This window comes from Cornus florida, unplaced genomic scaffold (assembly GCF_030987335.1).
Source record: "Cornus florida cultivar Cherokee Brave unplaced genomic scaffold, ASM3098733v1 CherokeeBrave_3.0.0_Hap2_Chr05, whole genome shotgun sequence".
In the NCBI taxonomy this organism is placed as follows: Eukaryota; Viridiplantae; Streptophyta; class Magnoliopsida; order Cornales; family Cornaceae; genus Cornus; species Cornus florida.
The window spans coordinates 89745902-89768428 of record NW_026775575.1 but is presented as its reverse complement, the minus strand read 5'-3'; the positions used below and the strand labels follow the sequence as shown (position 1 = coordinate 89768428).

Here is a 22527-nt window from a genome sequence, read left to right as displayed (position 1 = left end):
AATTCTGTTATTCCTATTTGACACCTAAATTAATTTAGCGTCAATTGCGGAAAACTGGTACACAACACCCTCATTGACCATATAGTCTTTGCACTATCCCAAGAAATACTCAAATACTCGATCAGATCGAAGTGTCTTGATAAGTTTACCTAATCTGTGCTCCACATCAGTCTTGACCCTTTCGGAATATACCAAAAGTATAAGACTTGTGTCGCAACAGGTAAATTTATCCAAAACGTGAGTAATCTTGATTGGATGTTCATAAGACTACACGTGTACGTGTGTACCGACTCCAATTGTTCTTTATGTCTATTTCATTTGGCTGATTAAGCCCTTAGAGTTATCTATCCTTCAAAACAAGATTCACAAGTTTGGTTTAGGCTCCTCTGCCTCACTAGGTAATAAACTTTCTTTAATCAATCTTTAAATCTCATTTTGATTGATTATAACCCAAAAATAGACACCAAAAATACAATGAGTCAGGAATAACAAATTTTCTCTTAACATTCAATCTAGAAGATGCAACATTAGTTTCTACATCCTGCAAATCTTAAGAGTTTGTGATTATAGTATATTAACCATCTTTCAATGCACCAGAAGCAATCGCATATCTATTCAATTTTATAAAACCAGTTTTACAAAATAACGATCTAGTTTTTATAAACCACAAGTGAAACAAAAATTAGATAGCGTCTAACCACTGTGCATAAAGATAATTATCTAATACTAATATCCTCATACTCTCTAATTTCAGATGTAATACTCCCACTGACTTAACTACAACCTTGGCATCAGGTCAAAAGATGAATATATTTCCATATCATCAAGACTTCTGGATTCCTGAAATCCTTACAATAAATTGCAAACATGTTTAGTGGCTCCAGAATCTATCCATCAGGAATCAATAGATACAACCACATAACATGGCTCAATGATTAAATATATATTTTCCTATGCCACGTCATTGCTTAGACAGTTTGTCCTTTAGTGTCTTAGTTAACGACAAAAGAAACAGTTTTCTTCGCCCTCAACATACACTGCCTTATTCCCTTTAACCTTTTTGAATACCCATGTTCTGTGCTAGTCTAGTCCTATTATCATCCTTCTTTTGTGCTTTGGCCTTCCACTTGGGCCTAGAAGAAGATGGTATAGACTAGGTTAGATTGATAGGAACGCCCATACTCTTGATTAACCCTTCATCTGTTACCAATTCTATAAGAATATCAACGAGTGTGAACTCAAACTGATTCCTTATTTAGTTCACTCTAACAGAGTCGAACGAGTTTGGTAACAAGGCAATAATCATGTTAACTTGAAACTTACCACCCAAGTCAGCCTTATTGATCTCCAGCTAATTTTTAAATAATAAACAATCATTTTTCAAAATTCGATTTCATACTGGAGTTCCTTAGGCTATCTTGATGCTATTCAAGTCTGACATAGTATTTTGGCATACTCTCTATCTAATCTCACCAAAACATCTTATTAAAATTTTAACATGATGCTTGAAGAAAATAAAATAATGTAAATGTTAGCTTTGGAGCGTATTCGAGGTAAACTCTAGAATATTGCACAAAGTCATCTCATTTGCCTTATTTCACTTATTCAAAGCATTAATGCTCTCTTGGGTATCTTAAAGTAAAAGGATTAGGTTTAGGAGTAGTAAATACATTTGTACCCTTACGTTGTGAATAAAATATCTAACTTCCTTTCCCAGTCAATATTAATGAAGTCCAGTTACATTGAATATGTAAGCAAGCAGATAAACTGGATTAGACATAATTAATCTGAATATAAATGCATTCATACAATATGCAAGGTGAATTATTAATACTGTCATGCATATTTAAAATTAAAATGAGTTTGTTAACCACATAATATAATAAATCTCAATTGAACAAGAGATCATTATCATTATTGGTGAACAATCCCTTTTAATTAATGCGGGTCCCTCAACTCTGTAGCAAAATAAATCAACCAATCAATATGTCAATAACTTATCCTGTTGGAGGAGTTCATTATTACTATTATTGAGATTCATTTGCTATTAAGCGAGCACTTCCATTAAAATAATAATATGTGGGTCCCTTAACCACTGCATGAAAAATCGAATAACCAATACGCCAATAACTTATTCGGTTGGCGAAGTTCATTATTGCTATTGGCGGGCAAATCCCATCATTTCCATATCTCTTAAGACAATGCCTTATCTATCATATGAAATGATTCCCGATTTAATTTAGCCTTTCTAAAATCACCTAGTATAGACCACTTCGTTGGGAAGCTAACACTATTGATTTTAGATTGAGTGTATAACGTTATTAAAACTCTAACGAAAAATTAAACATTAAATATGTTGTCATTATAATCTAGACTCTTTAAATCATGCGTAGGGCCTTATTTTTAAAGATCTAATTACAATGAACATTTAATATTTGTATTTTCATGAGACAACCATTCTTGTAATATTAAGACTTTTCAAATCATGCGTGGGACCTTATTTTTGAAGATCTAATTACAATGGTGTTAATAACAAAGGCCATGGGGCAATGTATAAAAATCCCCGCTCCCACTCAATTTTTAATCATTCATAATTAGGGTTTTCATTTTATTCATTTACATGATATAATGCTTGCAAAACGTCTTGATTTTAATCCAATTAAATTTAGAAAATATTTGGACTTTAAACGATTCACTAATATTTAATTTGAAGCACACTTTAAAAATAATTTACAAAAAAAAATAATAATAATTTTGCGTTTCCCAATAAGTGCCCTCAAATTAATTAGTAATCAAATCCAATTAATTTTCATAACTTAATTAATATAAATCAAGCCATTTAAATAAATATCATGGATCCAATGCATGAATAATAATTAATTAACAATTATATATTCCATGCATTTCATACATCGCATAAATAAACAAATAACAGATAAAGCAAATAAAATGGCCAATGGAATCAGCTTTTAACATTTAATTGCTCTAATCACTGCGCGAAGATCTTCCATCAGCTTGCAAACACCTACAGGAAGCTGGTAGGCATCTGGAAAAGCAAAACAGTGCTTGGAACGCGCCCGGAAAGTGTCCAGCATGTCCCCACGCGCTCCCACGCGCTAGGAGAGTGGACAGGAAGTCTCCACGGGCTACTGGAAAGTTCCAGCGCGTGCCACGCGCCTGCACGCGCTGGAGGGATGATACAGCGAGTGCCACGCGCCGGCACGAGCGCGTGTGATGTACTTGCTTGGCCTGGCACGTGCTCCTCACGCGCCAGCAAGCAGCTGATCTGGCTTTGTCCGGCGCGTGTTCCTCACGTGCCGGAATGGTTGACTTTTCTGGCGCGTGGAACCCACGCGCCAGATTCCATTCCCCACCTATCACTTTTGGCGCGTGTTCCTCACGCGCCAGATTCATTATTGGTGCACTGCACCAGATCCCAGCCTCCTCCAGTAGTTCTTCTCGCCGCCGGTGACGTTCCGGCCACCGGAAAAACGCCGAAAATTCCAGAAAATATTTAAAAAATTCCAGAAAATATAAATTAAGCCTCAAAAAATTCCAAAAAAATTCGGAAAAATTCCAGAAAATTACTGAAGTATAATTTAACCCTTTTGGACCTTCTTGAAGCTTCATAGCATCCTTTGATGAATATTACATGGCTTTAAAAATATTTATAACTTGAAATACAATGGGAAAAATAAATTACATCATTGAACTTTCAAACGGCTAAATCAAAGCCTTAATTACATTCATCCAAAGATAAAATTACATTCAATATTCCTATAAGCTTCATCCATGACCCAACCATACATCATCATTCATTCACAATTATTCATACATCATCATGTATCAATATATATCAACATATTAAATCATACATCAACATACATCAATAAAAATATATATGAATATAATTTTGGATCCATGAATGATGATTTTCATAAAATCATGATCTCTAGTAATGAATCAAACCATGCTCTGATACCACTGTTGGGAAACGTGCAAGTTTTAAAAACTTTTCGAGGGATTTTGATTCATAGATCTTGATTCATCACATAGATACAAGTTTTATGCAAAAATAAAAATATGATGTATCATTCGATTAATGGATTGAATACTTACATCAAAGGTCTGAGTAAACCTTTAAAACTTTCCTCTAAAGTGAATGTTCTCACTTATTGTAGATCCCTTAGCAAGATGCCTTCTCCTTGGATCTCCATCTTCTTGGTAATTATTTTGCCTTTAGGAATCATTCATAAGCCTCCATGAATTACCTCGGAAAACTAGGCTTGTGGGAGCCTCCATTAGATGAGAACATAAACCCTAATTTTCTAGAGAGAGAAAATTTATTCCTTTTTCCTTCTCATAAAAATCACCCCCTAAAATATATATAGACCATGTATATTTATAGGCAACATAAAAATAAAGAAAAGGAAACAACAAATCCTTCTCCATCTCTAATTCATATGTCTCAAATCTAATATGATTCCAATATCAAGTTGGGCTATGAGTGAGAATCCATTGGGCCTATTATTTTATTGGCTACAATGAATTAATAATTGGCCCGGTCCATTGACTCAATTCAATTAATTCATAAATTAATTTCTACTCCACTAAAAGAAATTAATTGAACTCCAATTAAATAATAAATAACCTCTAAGTCAATATTGCACTTTGACCCCTCTATGCATAATTAGTTATCGGATAAATATAGCCATCAATCCGACTACTTAATTAATATATTTATTTTGGTACCTTTGATTATTTCTAGCTCGATCACAATAAAACATTTGTTTGACAAAAATAATAATTTAAATAAATAAATATATAATAAATCATTTTGTCTAAAAACACACGAAGGCCTTTGAATTTACTTTGTGATCAACCATAATCAATACAAAATAAATACAAGTAGCAATGATGCAAATATTGAAAATATAACCCTCTAACTATTAATTACATAACTACCCAAAGTGTCGGTCTAAGGATCCCGAAGAATCCGCCGAACAAATCAAAGTAATTATTAATTAATAAAAGAGTCTATACTTTTCTCATACTTAAGAGTCAAATGCCATGACGGTGATAGGGAGAAATTGCATACGACGGCTCTCGCAATATATCTCAACCTAACGCGGATCCAGTTCAAGTCTTAATTAATTATGAGTCCATCCATAATTACCGACTATGAACAATTTATAATTACTATTTATATATCATGCATTGATTGTCATCACATACATATATATAAATATTTCTTGTAATTACATGGACACTATCAATTTCATAGTGAATCGAAACATAATACATTGAATTCACCAATTATATAAATCATAAATATTTCAGATATGTCAGGAACATATGTCACTATAATCCAGATAGGAATTTACTATGCCAGGGCATATAAATCCCAACATCATCATCATCTTGCTTCAATTTTGAACGTGGTGGTGGTAGTGGTATTTCCAAATTGCCACATTTCTTTGACAAAGGATCTCCACACAGTCCTGAATCCATCTCATACGAACTGTTTTGAAATGTATTTGGTTATCCATTATTTTTGGACAAATGGAAAGATGATATGTCGTGAGTTCTAGCGAACTTGCCACACTAGATTATTGCCTAATTGCTTAAAAGAAGGAAGCTATATTGTGGCATTATTGAAGTTGATTTTACACTATATTGCTATATAGACTCACGTGTAAGATGAGTATCAAGAGAGGGACTATATACCAATAAAAAGGAAGCATGTGGCGAGTTGGAAGCTGGGGAAGGAAGGTCATATTGAAGCATTAAAGCACATGTATGACTTCACTTGGTAATCCAAAGCAAGGACCAATAAGCCAATCGTATTCAACCACATGGGTCCTTTAAGTTAAGAATATGGTGAGTCTTGTAAGACTTGTCGCACTTAGATCAATGGCCCACAATTTTCTAATGATGTGGAAAATAATGATTGCATGAAAATACTACTATAAATGCAACCTTACTCAATTATTCAAGACAAGACTCATATAACTATCAGCTTTCGCCACATGGAGTCTATAAGATAATGGTGTTTGTAAAGAGAGTGACGCGTGACGAGATCTATGTAGCTTACCATGGTATATCAATTCTTTAAGAATTAGGGTTACAGAAGGTTTACATATTTAGACTTTCTTCTTTATGGTGGGATTTTCCACTTGGGATATTAGATTTGATATTTACTATTTGCAAAGCGTGTCAAATAAGTAGTAAGCTGATAACATTCTTAATTAATCCATTCATTTACAATTTCTAAAAAAGTTCTCTGGAATAACATTTTCAATTTCAACATACAATCAAAGTGAACTCTCAAGATGCATAGAATACACTTATGAAAACCGATTTTCAATGAGGTATTGCACAGTGCAAAGAATGAATAAATGATGGATCTGAATGGATCTGTTCATTATGTTCATAGACTGCTTACTGAATACACTCACAGGAAGAAAGGTAAAAGGGAATACCAAACTTAGAAAGAACATCTTAACACAAGGTATATTAGTTCAAAACAGTTTAGAAAATGCTTTATACAACTGTAAAGCCTGCAAATTCTATTTTAATGTATAATCAATGCTAGTGAATATGTCAGCTATTCATGATTTGCTTACACCTACAGGAAGAAGAAGTTATGCCGTGTAATTTAGCAAGTGTAGGTATCTCCAAGGACATGTTTTAGTATGAAATTATACTCTCCCCACATCACAAACAACATATTTTTACTTCACCTAAACTAAACTGCTCATTTCCAGGAGAGAACAATTTCAACGCTTGTATATATTTTTATCACTGTCAAGTTTCAACCATTTCCTTGTTATTGAAATTGCTGCATGTCTATTTCTTATGTTATCCTAATCGCTTAGCAGAGGGCTAAAACAGCTGATTGACTCTTGCCATCATTCCCAATACATCAACCATGAATCCTTCTATCTTTCCTTTAATACTCCAGAGATCTCGGACTAATCAAAGATATATTAAAGTACTCCGGAGCCCTCGGCAGAGCATGTTAACATCATCACCAAAAACCTCCTCATCGTTGAAGGCACGTTGCTAGGGACATCTCACTCTTACATCTCCTAAGGCTTAAACATTATCCAAATTCATCATACATTCGCATAATTTTTTGCTAGAATTTGTTTTCACAAGCTATGTAAATTTCACCCCATACGAATCATAAAACATTCGCACTGATCAAGCTTTTTTTTCTCCACATAATACACCAACTGCATTAACAAAAAAAACCTAGCAATTTCCACTACTATGTATAACAAGAACAGTATCATTTCCAAAAATAATCCATATATAATTCTAACAATGACTCTCGACACATACATAATTAAATCCATATAAAGCATTTAAATGTCAAATTCACAAGCAATAGGAGGATTGGATAACAGCATATGGAACCCTAGATTACAAAAAAAAGTGAAGGACAGTGCGTAGTATTCCTTACACATTGAAAGTACCAGTGATCTTATCGTTCGCGGTTTTGACGGCGGCTTCCAGATCGAAGGCTGAACTCGAAGACTCGAACTCGTCGGAAGCTTTGGAGGCGGTGTAGGCGTTCCAATCTGCGAGCAGAGAAGGTGACCATTGCTGCAGATGGTTGTGGTTGCTGATTCTACTGCATGCTACTGGGACCACCTGCATGAGAACCAACCTTGCGACATTTTCAGTGTGTCACAGAGTCAACGATGGTTCGAATTACCAGTAGATGTTGACAATGCAGGGCTTGGTCATTTCAGGCCATTTCCTTCTTGCTCGGAGGTTCTACAGTTTTCTTCTTACCGATGATGAAAAAATAACTGAAGTTACATTTTTATACCCAAGTTTTTCATTTTTGTGAGATGAATTTTCCACACACTTTTTTTTTTTTTTTTTTGGGTCATGTATTGTGAATAAATTGTAGAATCCTATTATGACCTATTATTTTTGTGAAAATATAGAATGAAAAAAAAAAAAAAAAAAAGAACTGCATTTTGTTTTTCCTTTTTGTTACTTAATTCATCAATGTAATAAATAATATTATTTGCACAAACGGAACATTTTCAAATCAGTAATCAAAATTTTTTATCTTGAATTTACCATTAATTGATTAAACGGTTATGAAAAAGTAGTGAACATCTCTTGCATTGTGCTCTTAATAATCTAAAAAAAATATATCGATTCAAGCCTTCTTTCCACACTTAACATGAATTTTAATGAACATTTTTAAATTTCAAAATTTAATTTTCTACCAACATGAGTTTAATTAACTCTCAAAACTAATTCAAAAAAATATAAAAGTTTATGTTTTACCTTTTTACATTATGCCTAATTTCTTTAGGAGAAAAAAAAAAATAGTCATGAAAACTATGATGAAATTTTTTAATAGAATTTAAAAATAAAAAAAGAGATAAAGATTTACTGATGAGAGATAACATCGTGAGGACACATATAAATATACGTAACATACCGGTCGATTTATTTTTAAAATCTATTTGAATTTAGTCATCAATTTCAAATAAAAAATGGAGATATTCATTATTGTTTTTCTTATTTTATTTTATTATTTTTCATTTGGCATGAATGTCATTTCTCAATTTCTTTTCACGAAAGCGCATTCTGCGTAAATACTTATGAAACCAAAGATTTCGTGGTAAATTCATCCTCCATGAATATAATTAGCTCTGGTTACTGAATCACTTCTGTACTAAAAACTCGTCCCCCCACTTCCTCTCCAAGCAACGGAGAATGAAGGTTGCTCCCAAGGTAACATTCCTAATCAGAGACGCTGATGGCTTCGGCACCGCAATCTCAGACGCTCTCCAACCAAACCCTAACTCCTCCCTTCGAAGATGTAAGTTTCTTCTGATTATCATCCAAATTCAATTTTTCTATTTCACCTTCAGCAATCTCACTCATCTATATCTGGCCGGTCGATTGGTTATTTTACAGAGAAGAATCGTTCGAGCTGTCTCTTCAGGAACGCTACGGGATCAAAGATCACAAGGCTTCCGGCAACATCGTTCATTTTGTCGATGAGAAAGGCCTTTATCAGGTCTGCCTTTTTCTCTACTTGTGCAATGAATTCGATACAATTTTGTGGAATTTAAGTTCATATTAATTCAAAATTTAGAAATTTTCTCCAATTTCAATTCCAAGGATTTTTTTGATTCCATGCTACCAAACATCGCATGAGTTTTTTTTTGTTTATTTATTTATTACCACATGCCCTGACTGGTTTGGGAAGATCGCATCACATGGTGATTGGAAATCCCAATAAGTTTGGAGCATTTTATGGTCTTGAGATTGCTTAACAGATAGACAATGTGGAATTTTGTTATCGCGGTTCAATTAGGCAGCTAATGAGTTTAATTCGTTTTTGTACCAACTTAATTTGTAATTGGAATTCAAGGAGATCTGTGACGTTATGAAAGTGAGGGAGGTATGGTTGTTGGTAATGAAGCTATGATAAATAGAAAATTTTGATTTACCAAACTAATCAGCATGTCAGGAAGGAAAAGAAAACCAAAAAAAAAAAAAAAAAACCTAATCAGCATGTCAGGAAGGAAAAAAAAACCTAATCAGCATGCCAGCTGTTGGATGCTTTAGAGGAAGACCGTCACTTATATGCGGGTATGACAATGGAGAGGCGCCAAAGACATCCTGTATGTGTGCACTACCATTCTTTTAGAAAGGCCTTGGGCTCTAGTTGGAATCCAATGCATGATTTATCCTTCTGTCTTGCTCATTACAACTTTGATCAGGTGCAAAGCATGGATACTTCCAATTTAAGTTTGATTTGTCTTGAGCATTACCTGTTACATAAACAATTCCTTTGCAAAAGATATTGGGAATTTAAAACCGTTAAACGGATAGAAGCACAGAATGGGTTTTGATATGTTATCTTAGGAATTTACAAGGTCCGGTTACTCCGGTATGTGATATTCTTGCTGTTTTAGTTTCTTGTTTCCAAAGATCTAGGAAAATGATAATGACTATGTCCAAATTTTGGTCAGCTTGCCCTTTTTCCTCTTCCCTCGTTATTCTACATATCGATAAGAACTTCTAGCTCAACCACATGAATGGCGTAGTGGGATATTTGATACTTTTTCTTTTTTGATTTCTTTTCCAGGTGTCTCTGTTGCTTCTTCAAAATTATGAACCCCCAATTTTGGCATGTGTTGTTAATGAAGTTCGGGCATCAATAACAGTGGAAGATTCATCAACCATACCCACAGTAGTGTTCCCATTCATTGTGGCAGCATCAAAGCTAAAGTGGGAAGGTAAAAGTTCATTGACGAACAACAAAGTTTCACTATATGGCATACAAATAGGTCTAGAAACGGATGTAACACAGGTCATGTTAGCCAAACCACAAAAGCCACCATCGACGCTGCAGATTCATCACGAATCAGTGGCTTGCTATCTTCAGTTGATCCGTGTCTTTAAGCTGCCAACTTTTTTCCTTATTGGGCAAAGTGGTCAACACCCATCTAGTAAAGCCTATGTTACATGGACTCGGGTACGGGTGTCGGACACGGGTATGTATCCATAAGTCGGACATGTCAAATCTCCAAACAGAAGGACACATGGACACGGCTAAATATTCATTTTATTAATTATTTTATTTTATAAAGTAAAGTGATGTTTTTATCTAATATAATGTTCACTGTAGAAATCTAACTCATTTTGAAAGTAATAATATAATGTAATTGAATGATTGGCTATGCATTTTAATTACAAGTCCAACCAAAAATGCCGGACACATATCCCATACCAATGTCCGAGGGATGTGTCCGACACGGGTACTTCACTACTTTAGAAGAGTCTATGTAACAGTGAGTAAAGCTTTAGCAGAAGAGCTCGAGGTATTTTTTCTTCAATAATTTTCAATTAAGGCAATTATTCTTGTTAATGTTGCTAAGAAATATTTGGAACTATGATCAAAGATATGGATCTTATGATTGATTAAATGTTCAGTACATGAATTTGCACTATGAAGTCCCCCTCACCACTCTCCTCTCCTATATTACTGTTGTCCGGATTAATAATATCAAATTTGGGCATTTCTGTTTGTACTTAAAATATCAGTGTCTTTTGTCACTTCATGTTCTGCTATGAACTTTAAGGTCAATATATTCGACTTCATGTTTTGGTATTCCATTTTTTTCTTATTTTTGGCGAGTGTTCCATTAATTTTTCCTGTTAAAAGTTTTTATACGCATGTACCCTCTAAGAACAAAGTTAGTAACAGGAATGAAGGTTTAGGCACCCTCGAGCATGCCCCTCACAATTGTGGAAATCATTCCTAATCCACTACTAATGCTATAGGATCCTTTCTTGATCTATTCTTATCTTCATAGTTTTTTGGTAAGTAATAATGTATTAGAAAGCATTCAAAAAGGGAAACGCATCTCAAAAACTACACAAAGGCCCAGAGGGACCCAAGGAGCCCATAAAATCAACTTTCTCCTTTAAAGATTTACAATTTCTCTCCATTACCTAACCGAAAAGAGAGTTAATAGTAAGAAATTTTAAAGCCCCAATAGAAGATTCCTTTCCATCTCTGGTCCCTCCGATTCATAGATAATTTAAAATGAGTTACATGTAGGGGTGCAAGTTGGGCGGGTTCAATGTGACCCAACCCGAACCCAACTCGAAATTTTCAGGTTGGGTTTTTAATTTTACCAATTCCAGTTTTGATTGGGTTGGAAGTTTTCAGCTCGAGCCCATTTTGCGTTGAAACCTTTCTAACCCGAGCTTAACCCAAACTCGATTTTCATATATTATACAATTTTTGTTTAATTTTAAATTTCAGATTAAATCCTAACCTTCTATTTTATCCATCAACGGTTGTGCTTGATATATCTCTTAACCTAAAACTCTCTAACCCTTCTGTCTCTTTAATTCCATTGGGAATTCGCTGCTGCCGACGACTCTCGCCGCTAGGGGTGGCAATTCGTGTTGGCAAGTCATGTTCGTATCGTGTCAGAGCATAGGTATTATATTATATGGGTCGACACGAATACAACACGATCATTATTCTTGTCAAAAAAATCTTGACATGAACACGACAATATTATTACACGAATAACACGACACAACACGTGTAACTCGTTTAATAAATAGATCAAGACTTGACACGACACGACAAGGCACGTTTTAGTCATTTTTGACATAGACACGATGTGTTTGTTCAACACGTTTAGCTAAACGGATCATTTTTAACACGAACATGACACCTTTAGTTAAACGGGTTGTAAACAAAATAGAGAGAAAGATAGTAGCTTTTGCTATAGGCATGATTGGTATGCCCATATATACCCAATATCCTCGAACATTCTCCTCCACCCGAATTTGCAACGCCTTCATTACCAAGGGTAGATCTAGAAATTATTAATGGGGTGGGCTAATACTAGTAATAATTTTTTTGGTGGGTTAATACTAGAAATAATATTTTTTTTTTTTTTTGGCCGGGCTAAAATTTACCATAGTAATGAATTTTTTTTTTTTCTGGGGTTTTGGGGGGGGGGCAGTCGGACGACCTTGCCTACCAGAGGCAAACCTGGACACCTTCCAACCGAATACTTGGTGTGACACTGGATTAAGAACTGAATCTCGCTCTAATATATAGACTGATACCAACTGTAACGTGTCGGGTGCTTGCTTTTTGACTCAAAAAGTTCAAGTTGTTGGGTTGTGCTGCATATCCACTTATATGCAGTATTGGTAAAGGTGCACCTAGGCTATAGACGCAACACTTGCGCCTTTAATATGGAAATATGATTATACTTTAATAGCAATCTAATTTTTCAATTGTGCACCTGTTTCATTCAGACGCTCGTCTCACCTTGTGCCTGCCCGACGCATAGGCTCCAAAGACCTCTAGCACCATAGCGCACCTTAGGCCTTTGATAACACTGCTCATATATATTCAATACTCTCCCCATCTGGATCCGGCGTGGGACAAAAACCTCGAACACCTACCTGAATTCGTGACCCTCAATTGGCTGTCAAGAAACAAGCCTATTACCATACCTAAGATCCTCAAAACAGCCACATCAATGGAACAGGAACAACACGTAATGCTTGAGGGCTCTAACTGTAGCTCTAATCGGTAGTCTATTTCCCTTTTTTTCTTTTTAAATCCTCTAAGCATCCGCATTCATCTAGTGAACACATTATTTCTTAGCTGCCAACTGAAAGTCCTGAATTCCATGGATGGTAGGCATACAACTGAAGGTCCTGAATTCCTCTGAATATTTTAGTGGAACTAAAGCAGAAATATTCTTCTTCTTTTCCTATTAGTTTCTGTGCTTGTTCGATATCCTTATCTGAGATCTGATTCTATGTGCATTCTTTCCCAGGTGATCTATGAGATAGGAGACCTTCTGTCAAGCATCTCTTGATTAAGCTTTTTGAGAGAGGATAATGTGGAACCCAGTAAAAACATCGAGGGACAGCGGGGAGCCATGGCGTGCATTATATGGTTGAATTTAAGATGTTCGTGTGGTTTAGATGTTGAAATTGGGCTTATCATTTAATGCATCTGCTAAAAAAACTTTATATGTTGCTACCCACATCTACAGACCATGGCAAGGGAGGGAAAATGACGCTTAGGTAGGACTGAAAAGTCCAACTCCTTACTTATTGAATTTTCTTTTCCTTAGAAGAAGCAAACTACATTGTATTGTGTTTTTAGAAAATTTGCGTCAACTTATTTTTGCAATGTACTGGTTCTTACTTATGTGACACACCTTGCCATTAATTTCCTTTTCTTTTCTTTTTCAATAGCGGAAGGTTTACCTACCTTTTTCCAACCATTTTAACTAAAAAAAAAAAAAAAACCTTTTTCCAACCAACAATGCTAATAATGCTATAGCCTATAGGGTCTTTTTGTTTTAAAAAATAACTGAGCATCTCCCGTTACTTGAGGGGGATTTTATATATAAAATAAATAAATAAGAAAAAAATTCAAATAGAGATTTATTGCTAGTCTTTGCTCAGCCTTTTGATTAGTCTGAATCCAATTGATTATTATTTTTTTTTTGTCCTTTTCCCGTAGAGTGATTTTTTCTTCTTAATACTCTTTACCGAAATTAAAATTAAAAAATCCAGAAACAATTACTAGCCGACTGCTTAAGAATTTATGCCAAAATATTATAAAAACAATTATCTAAAAACAAAACTTTGACAGAGTCCAACTGAACAAACTACACATGCAAACAAGTGAAGAAGAAACGCAACACAACACATATAAAAGATATATTGAAGACAAACTACAGATGCAAACAAGTGAAGAAGAAAATAAACACAACATATAAAAGATATATTGAAGACAAACCTAGGCCTAATAACAGCTGGTGGAAACTCCATGCTAGATCTGCAATTATTTTCTTGATGTCACCGTGAATGAAGGTGAGCTCATCAAATTTAGCTTCTTCGCCCGCTCTTCTTCTTCCTTCTTTGATTCTTTCGGTTTCTTCCGAAGGTATCGACAAACCAATCATGATACCTTGTGGTCTGAGTGTGCCCAATGATGAACCCGACTACTAACCCACCGCCATAGCCCATGCATATCACAATCCAATCACTTTTATCAATTCCAAACCAGGAATGATCATCACCTTGGTTGAAGTTCGAAGGTTGTGGTGGTGGCAGTGATGCCTCTGAATTGCCACATTTCTTTGGCAAAGGGTCTCCACACAATCCTGAATTCTCCTCGTATGAACTGCTTTCAAATGTATTAAATTGGCTCACTCGTGGTATAGGTCCTGTGAGATGATTATTAGAGACATTGAAGAATTCAAGGAACGTGAGTTGGGTTAGCTGCTGTGGAATCTCTCCCTCGAGCTTATTTTGAGAAATGTCTAATGATTCAAGCTGCATTAGATTCCCCAAGGATGATGGAATGTGACCAGTGAGATTGTTGTCGGAAAGGCGGAGCATGTGAAGGCCCTTAAGAATCCCAATAGAATCCGGAATCTCTCCTTCAAATCGGTTACTTGAGAGATCAATGGCAGTGAAGCTGTTTAGGATATACACATACACTGTTGGCAAACCTTTGTTTGTCAGTGTGATTGCGTATGTAGTGTAATTTTCATAAATACTCTCCTCTCTCCAGAGGTATTTCGATTGATTGACATCAATAGTTTTCATGGCTGTCCATGTGTGAAAATAACCGGAAGGTAACTGACCAGTGAAACCATTGTGAGAGAGGTCAAGAATCTGCAATTTGGGGAAAGCAAAACTGGAGTTGGGGTTTAATATTGAACCATGGAATCTATTGAATCGCAAAATGAGAACCTTCAATTCAGGAAGTGTTCCAAGCCAAAAGGGAAATATATCGTTGATGTTATTGTTCCCAAGATCAAGACTTTTTAGAAGTGAACAATTGACCAACGATTTTGGCACTGTCCCTTGCAATTGGTTTTGACTTAAGTTGATCATCCTCAGTTGGGTTCTATGCTTGAATGTTCGAGGAATGGGACCATGTAATTTATTGTTTCGAAGATTCACTAAAAACAGATCAGAAAAATTGCCCAAGCATTGGGGAATGGTATCACTCAATTTGTTATAAGATAAATCCAGGACACCAAGAGAACTTGCATTGCATATCAATAGTGGAATCTTCCCGGTCAGTTTGTTGTTTGCGACATTATAAACCCAGGTGGATGGTGGTGGAACGGGGAGTGATCCTTCCAGCATGTTAGAACTAAGGTCTAAAATGTCTAGTCGATCCCAAGGAAGGACTAAAGGAAGAGGTTGGTGAAAGCCGGTTATAAAGTTTTGAGAAAGGTCAAGGCGAAGCAGAGTTTGTGTACTCATGTTCCATATCCATGTTGGCAGGGAGCCTTGGATGCAGTTGTTGCTGAGGTTTAAGTACCGCAACTGGTCTAGGTACTCAAACTTGGGAAGCGTATCATTGATGAAGCTACTGGTGAGCAACGTTAATTGGTTAGCCGATAATACAAGCTCAGTAAGATTTTTCGGAATAAGAAACACATCTAGCTTTCCACTCAGGTTATTACCATGAAGATAAAGATATTTCAAATTCACAAGTTGAGAGATTGACTCGGGAATTGGGCCATGCAAAAAATTATAAGAGAGGTCAAGATATAAGAGCTTTGTAAAATTAGCAAATGAAGAAGGTATCTGACCATCAAAATTATTGTTAGAAAGGTCTAAATATAGCATATGTGTAAAATTACTAAATGAATACGGAGTTGACCCTGTGAAATTGCAATTTGACATATCCAAATGATTCAAGGATTCGAGAAATCCTATAGAATTTGGCAGTTCTCCAGAAAAGTTGCTTCCGGAAAGGTCCAAATATTGCAGTTGTGAAAAATTACCAAACCAAGACGGGATTGGCCCTGAGAAATTGCATCCTGCCATCTCCAAATGATTCAAGGATTTAAGGAATCCAATTGAATTTGGCAGTTCTCCAAAAAAGTTGTTTCCGGAAAGGTCCAAATATTGCAGTTGTAAAAAATTACCAAACCAAGACGGGATTGGCCCTGAGAAATTGCATCCTGCCATCTCCAAATAATGGAGTTGTGCTAAATTACCAAATGAATACGGAATTGTCCCTGTGAAATTACAAAATGACATATCCAAATGATTCAAAGATTCAAGGTATCCGATTGAATTTGGCAATTCTCCAAAAAAGTTATTTCTAGAAAGGTCCAGAAAAATGAGTTTTGCAAGATTACCAATTGAAGCCGGTATTGACCCTATGAAATTGCAATTTGATATGTCCAATTTATACAAGGATTGGAGATTTCTAATTGAATTTGGTAGCTCTCCAAAAAAGTTTGTTCCCGCCGGTCCCAATTCCTTAAGTGGACTCCTCATGTGAAATTCAGGCAAGTAACCTCTGAGATCTGGATTGTTCTGCACGCTAAGAAACTGTAGGTTTGGTAACTTAAAAATGCCTGCCGGAAATTCACCTTGTAATTGACAACCTTCGAGAAGTACAGAAGTTAAAGATGAAAAATTAGCCAAAATGTGAGGTACTGTAGAAGATATGTTTACCTCATTGAGGTAAAGTTCTTCTAAATTCGTCACATTCTGAACCAAGCTTGTTAGACCAGGCTTAAGGAGCTCCACTGAATTTCTTGAGAGATCAAGAGAAGTTAATTTGGTTAAATTTGAAATTTTCAAAGGGATTTGACCAGCAAATACGGAATATGAGAGATTGAGATAAGTTAACCTCGAAAGAAGTCCAACAGCAGATGGGATTTGAGAGTCGTTAAACCAATTGTCAGCAAGGTTGAGTGTTTGAAGGTGAACAAGGCGGAAGAGGGTGTTGTTGGAGTTGATAAAACCACAGAGAAAGCTGCTACTGAGGTCAAGGCCAATGACACGGCCGGTGTCATCATCACAGGTGACACCGTCCCATGAGCAACAATCACTGCTGCTGGTATTCCACGATGCAACCTTTGGATAAGCTGAAGGATCCATAGATATTGGTCTAGACTTTTTAATTGAAAGGCTTAGATTGAAGTGAATCAAAGCAGAGCTGTCATCGTGGTGGCAGAGTGGGTTCTGTTGCTGGAGAGAAGGCAAAGACTGAACAAGCATGGAGTAATGAGATGTAGTGATGATGAGTAAGAAGAAGAGTAAGTAGTGCAAGAATAATATTGGTAAGCAACCACCCATTATAAATTATATGATGTATAAAGTCTTATATAAAATTCTCTTTCTTTGGCACTTATATAAGTATATATGATAATCAGGGCTACGAGAGAGGTGGTGTTTATATAGAAGAATATCAAAATGGGATCCTATTTACCGTGTTAGATGAACACAAGTACTGTGCGCAACTTCCAGGAAATTATTGAACTTGTTGAGTCAACTCAAGTCAAGTCAATACAACCTAGAGTAAACTGAACGGCAATTGAACGTGTTTGGAAAAAAGGACTTGTCATATCAAGTCTTCACCTACTTTATTAAAGAAGAGACACCTTCCTCTTAATTTCCACTTGCTACTTTCTGCCAAACAAAAAATCATCACCACAGATCACTCCCCACCACCCCAACACCACACAAAAACACAATATATTATCCATGCATATTATTGTTAATAAACAAATTATTTGCATTTACCAAAAAAATATTTATCTTAGTTTGTGAACTTGTTTTCTTTTGTTTTTGGTTTTTTATTTTTAAAAAAGAAAAAAATGAATCACCATAAAATTCCATGAAATATATGGACTCTAAACTTTAATATCGATTGAATAAATATTGTTCCACCCCATATTTTTGGTTCAATTGGCTACTATTTTATACGGCATTGGCTTCCCCAGCAATGTTGATCACTAAGGTTTTATTTAGATTAAGAAAGAATAAATTTGAAATCAAGTGACTTACATAAGATGATATAATTAAAATATATATATAATAAATATTTTACCACAATCAATCATTCCTCAACTTAAATCAGCATGTATTTCAAATACCTATTTATGATGGCTTATTATTTGAAATCTACTATAATTATGATCATTGGTCATGTTAATTTTTTTGTCCGCCTGTATTTCAAATAATTACTTATAACCTGTTTTTTGGAATTTATAAATATAATTTTGTCAAATTCATCAAATTTTATTTCTCACCTACTCAAATATAAATCTATTCATTTGGAATCCTCCCATTTAAATGGACCCAACGTTTGCTGCAGTGCAATGCACAGTATAAAAATGACAAGTACTGTACATTCTGAATTCTTATGCAGAGTGCATTTATTTATTCTAACTCATGAATATAATTTTAGATTCTTTGAGTGCTGTACATTCTGAATTCTTATGCAAAGTGTATTTATTTATTCTAACTCATGAATATAATTTTAGATTCTTTGAGGGAATCAAGTAAAATTTATATATTTTTATATACAAACTTAATTTATTTTCAACTAATTTTCACAATACAATGTTTTTCATGCATTACTTTTGTGATGTACTCTTTGCCTTTTTGGGATTTTTCTCCGCAAATCCCAATCTGACAAAAATCCAAGCCACAGTTTCTTTTACTCGTTTTGCTGTGGATATTGTGGCCTTTGCCGCCCTTGATTTTTCTCCTTTGACCCTTGTAATGATTGAAAAAAAAAAAAATTTCTTTGATAACTCATTGCGCAGGGAAATTTCCTCTCGCCATCTTTATTTGTTATACAAAGATAAAATACCAAAAAAGCTTTTTCTTCCTTTTCTTGTTTTTCTGGGAAAATCCTCATAAACCTTAGTCAAAAATTAAATAAATAATAATAATGATAACTTTCTAATTTGTATGAGAAGACAGGGTTCTCTTTTATATCTCACCTTAATTCATGCGAAGTTCCAATATCACTGCTAGTTTTTCTCGGCTCCATGTAAATAAAAAAATTTAAAAAAAAACATAGCACTAAATACTAATGCATTCAATTCATCCTGCTACCCACACATACTAAAGCTGTAAATCCAAACAATTTGTAAAGGCCAACTCTGACAATGTCAAATCAAATTTATGTGAGTGGAGAGTGAGACTCATCACATGATATCAGGTGACTCGTAATGTTATGTGATGGAACTCACACTCAGAATCTCCCCGTGCCGTTAGATATGAAAGAAAATTTTTGAATCGCACCTCGTTAGGTATGAAAAAAAAAATTTTATTTGAATGAAATAAATAAATAAAATTAAATGAATTATATAGTATTTAATTTAAAACTTTTATAATAATCTATTTGTCTTATTTACTTATCAATACAGAGAAAGAGATAAAAGAATAAAATAATTATAAATAAAAAAAAGCGTCTTGTCTTTCCTCCTCTTTTATGCCTATTATAAAAATAAAAATAAAAATAATTCATTCCTCTTATTATATTCACTCCTCAACCTTGACCCTCAAGTAGCAATTTATAATCATTAAATGTGTGTCTGTGTGAAATCTGAGAAGATAATATGGATGTGGAATACAGAAAGTCACAAGCACTATGATACCGTTATTCATATAACAAGTTTCTTCCTTCGGTTGCATTTTACCATAAATAAATACGGTAAAACTTAAAACTAGCAAAGTTACAATGAAGAAATTGTTAGAAATTTGGAGCGAGTCTATCAGGAAGTCTATAAATGAAGTGGTGTGTGAAATAAAAATGTCTACCATAGTGTTCGCTAGTGATTTGTAGTAATTAATTATATTTTGGATTACAAAAAATTTCAAAACACATCAGGTTGGTGATTGTTAGTGTTGTGTGAGAAAGGTGGTGTCTATTCAGGTAAGGAGGTGTTTGGGAATGGTTATAAATGAACAGACACAGCTATTCTGAATCATTACATCCTACTTGAAGAAGCACACCCAATATGAAAAGATACTTCTACACCTAAAAATATCCCCTTTTAGTGTCATACTCCAATCATTCATTTTAAGAGTTCACGTAGAATTCTTATTTTATTTTATTTTATTTTATTTTTTCATACATATAATTCTCATTCTCCTTTCTGCCAACATCCACATGAACCCATGTGGCTCCGTTATGCGGTAAAATGGTCTTAGCCAAATGGCTAAAATCAAGTTTAATATCTATATTATTGGTAGAATTACTTTTTGTACAAGTCATGTGCTCAAGTGGTTGGTGCCACATAGATCCAAAACCAGTAGACTCAAGCCAAATAGAAATTGGTCCAAGCCATATGGCGAGGATCCAACCGGCCAATTCATATTTTATAAAGTATAGATATAGATACATTAGTTGACAAAAGAAGTTCGATCTATCCACGAATTTAATAAAAGTTCGTTAGCACATGTGGAGTGTAAATTATGTTAAGGACACAGTGCCCAATACTAGCATTGGTCCAAGTTATTTATTTATTATTCTTATTTTATTGCTTTATTTTGTATGTTTAATATAAAGTTACATATTTAATTAATTATTTTTTAACATATCATTAATTATCTCATAATATATTAGTATAAAATTTATTATATTTTAAATAGCATGTATTTTTTCAATTGAAACTACAAATGATATTCACTTTTGTCTTCTAATTACATATGTGTTAGAAGAGAATTAAAAAAGTGTTGTGATAATGTAATATTTTCAGTAGAGTCTTGTTATATGGACTGAAATTGGCCTAAGCCCAAGTCCATGGAGAGAAGTAGTAGATAACATAATAATATTATAATATATATATTTCTTTATTATTATTATTGGGCTAATTTTTTAAAACTCCATTACTTTTAAATTTTTGTCATAAACCTCCTATCTATTTCTGAAAATTCTCTACACTTTAATAAGTGATCACACTGGTCCAATATTCGTGTCCGACCCGTTAACCGAGTTGTGAAATGACAATTTTGATCTTATTATTTAATGTTAAATTAAAACTAAAAATTAGTTTTTAAAAAAATATCAAAAATACCTTTTTAATAAAAGGGATTGTCTTATTCTTCAACCCCTCTTTCTCTCTCTCTAAAAATCTCACGTCTCCCTCTCTCTAAAACAAACCTATGCTAATGGTGAGAACAAAATAAATAAAGAATAGGCAGAAACACGGAGATATTGATTATAACCATTCTTTCACAGTCGGGGGAATTTGAGCCAAAGGTGTGACATTGGCTTGACTAGCTTAACGATTGGCATGAGTACTCTGTCCAGTCGTAACACTAGGGGCGGAGCTAGGGGTCAGTAGGGCCATGCCACCCTAAACTTTTTGAAAATTTTTATTACTATCTCTTAAATATTAATTGAATTATAAATATTAACCCTAAAAATCATTAAAAAATTCAATTGGCCCCCAAAATTTTCAAAGTAATTACATATTGACCCAAAATAGAGAGTTTAAAAATTAACCCCAAAATAGAGAGTTCGAAAATAAATTTAGTATGTGTATTCTTGAAATTTAAAAAAAGTTATACTTGAACCCATTTAATTATGTTTTTAAAATCTCGAATATTGTAAATAAGTTCATTATTATTATAGTTGTTATTGTAACACATTGTTAATTTATTTACATACACACATGTGCAATATTGATAATATTAATTAAAGAGATAGAAAAATGGGATAAAAATCGCTAATGTTCCGTCATGTTTAATAAAAAATATTGCATTTGTTGTCAAACATTTTTGTACAATGATAACCACAAGAAAAATATCTAGAATTGTAACAATCTTTATTGACATCTTGTTTAATTTAAAATTATTTTGTTTAGTTAAAATTTATTATTTTTTTCTAATATTTAATCTAGGTATATCATTCCTAAGTGAAATCAGAGTACTCGAAATTTTTCTTTCAAAAATTAGATTTGAAAAACTCAAACAGTTGATGAAGAAAATTTAAGTATCTCAAAATACTTATTTCTGTACATCTTCTTTTTTTAATTGTAACTTATTGTTTTTTTTTTTTTTTTTTTTTCTTTCTATATTTTCCTTTCTAATATCAATTTTTCATCTATTATTAAGTTGTATTTTTCTCCTTTTTGAATTTTCTCAAAGTATATATATTAGAACTAGTATTTATAAAAAATCACATTACAATTGATTTAT

At 34.1% G+C, this 22527-nt stretch overlaps 1 protein-coding gene and 1 pseudogene across 2 annotated transcripts; one reads left to right on the top strand and one right to left on the bottom strand.

Annotated features, from left to right (window-relative positions):
• Window positions 1-8651: 8651 nt before the first annotated feature.
• On the top strand, window positions 8652-13544 carry LOC132309674 (uncharacterized; annotated as a pseudogene).
• A 694-nt stretch (window positions 13545-14238) lies between these two features.
• On the bottom strand, window positions 14239-17889 carry LOC132307515 (receptor-like protein 43). 2 transcript variants are annotated; one of them, XM_059805308.1, is made up of 2 exons: window positions 17038-17889; window positions 14239-16911 (listed from the first exon to the last, which is right to left on the bottom strand). In XM_059805308.1, exons 1-2 carry the CDS (start codon window positions 17662-17664, stop codon window positions 14434-14436), a joined length of 3105 nt encoding a protein of 1034 aa, XP_059661291.1. In that variant the 5' UTR covers window positions 17665-17889; the 3' UTR covers window positions 14239-14433. The 2 variants fall into 2 exon arrangements, with proteins under 2 accessions (XP_059661291.1, XP_059661290.1); XM_059805307.1 differs by having other exon boundaries at window positions 14239-16592; window positions 16716-17888.
• Between the last annotated feature and the right edge of the window lie 4638 nt (window positions 17890-22527).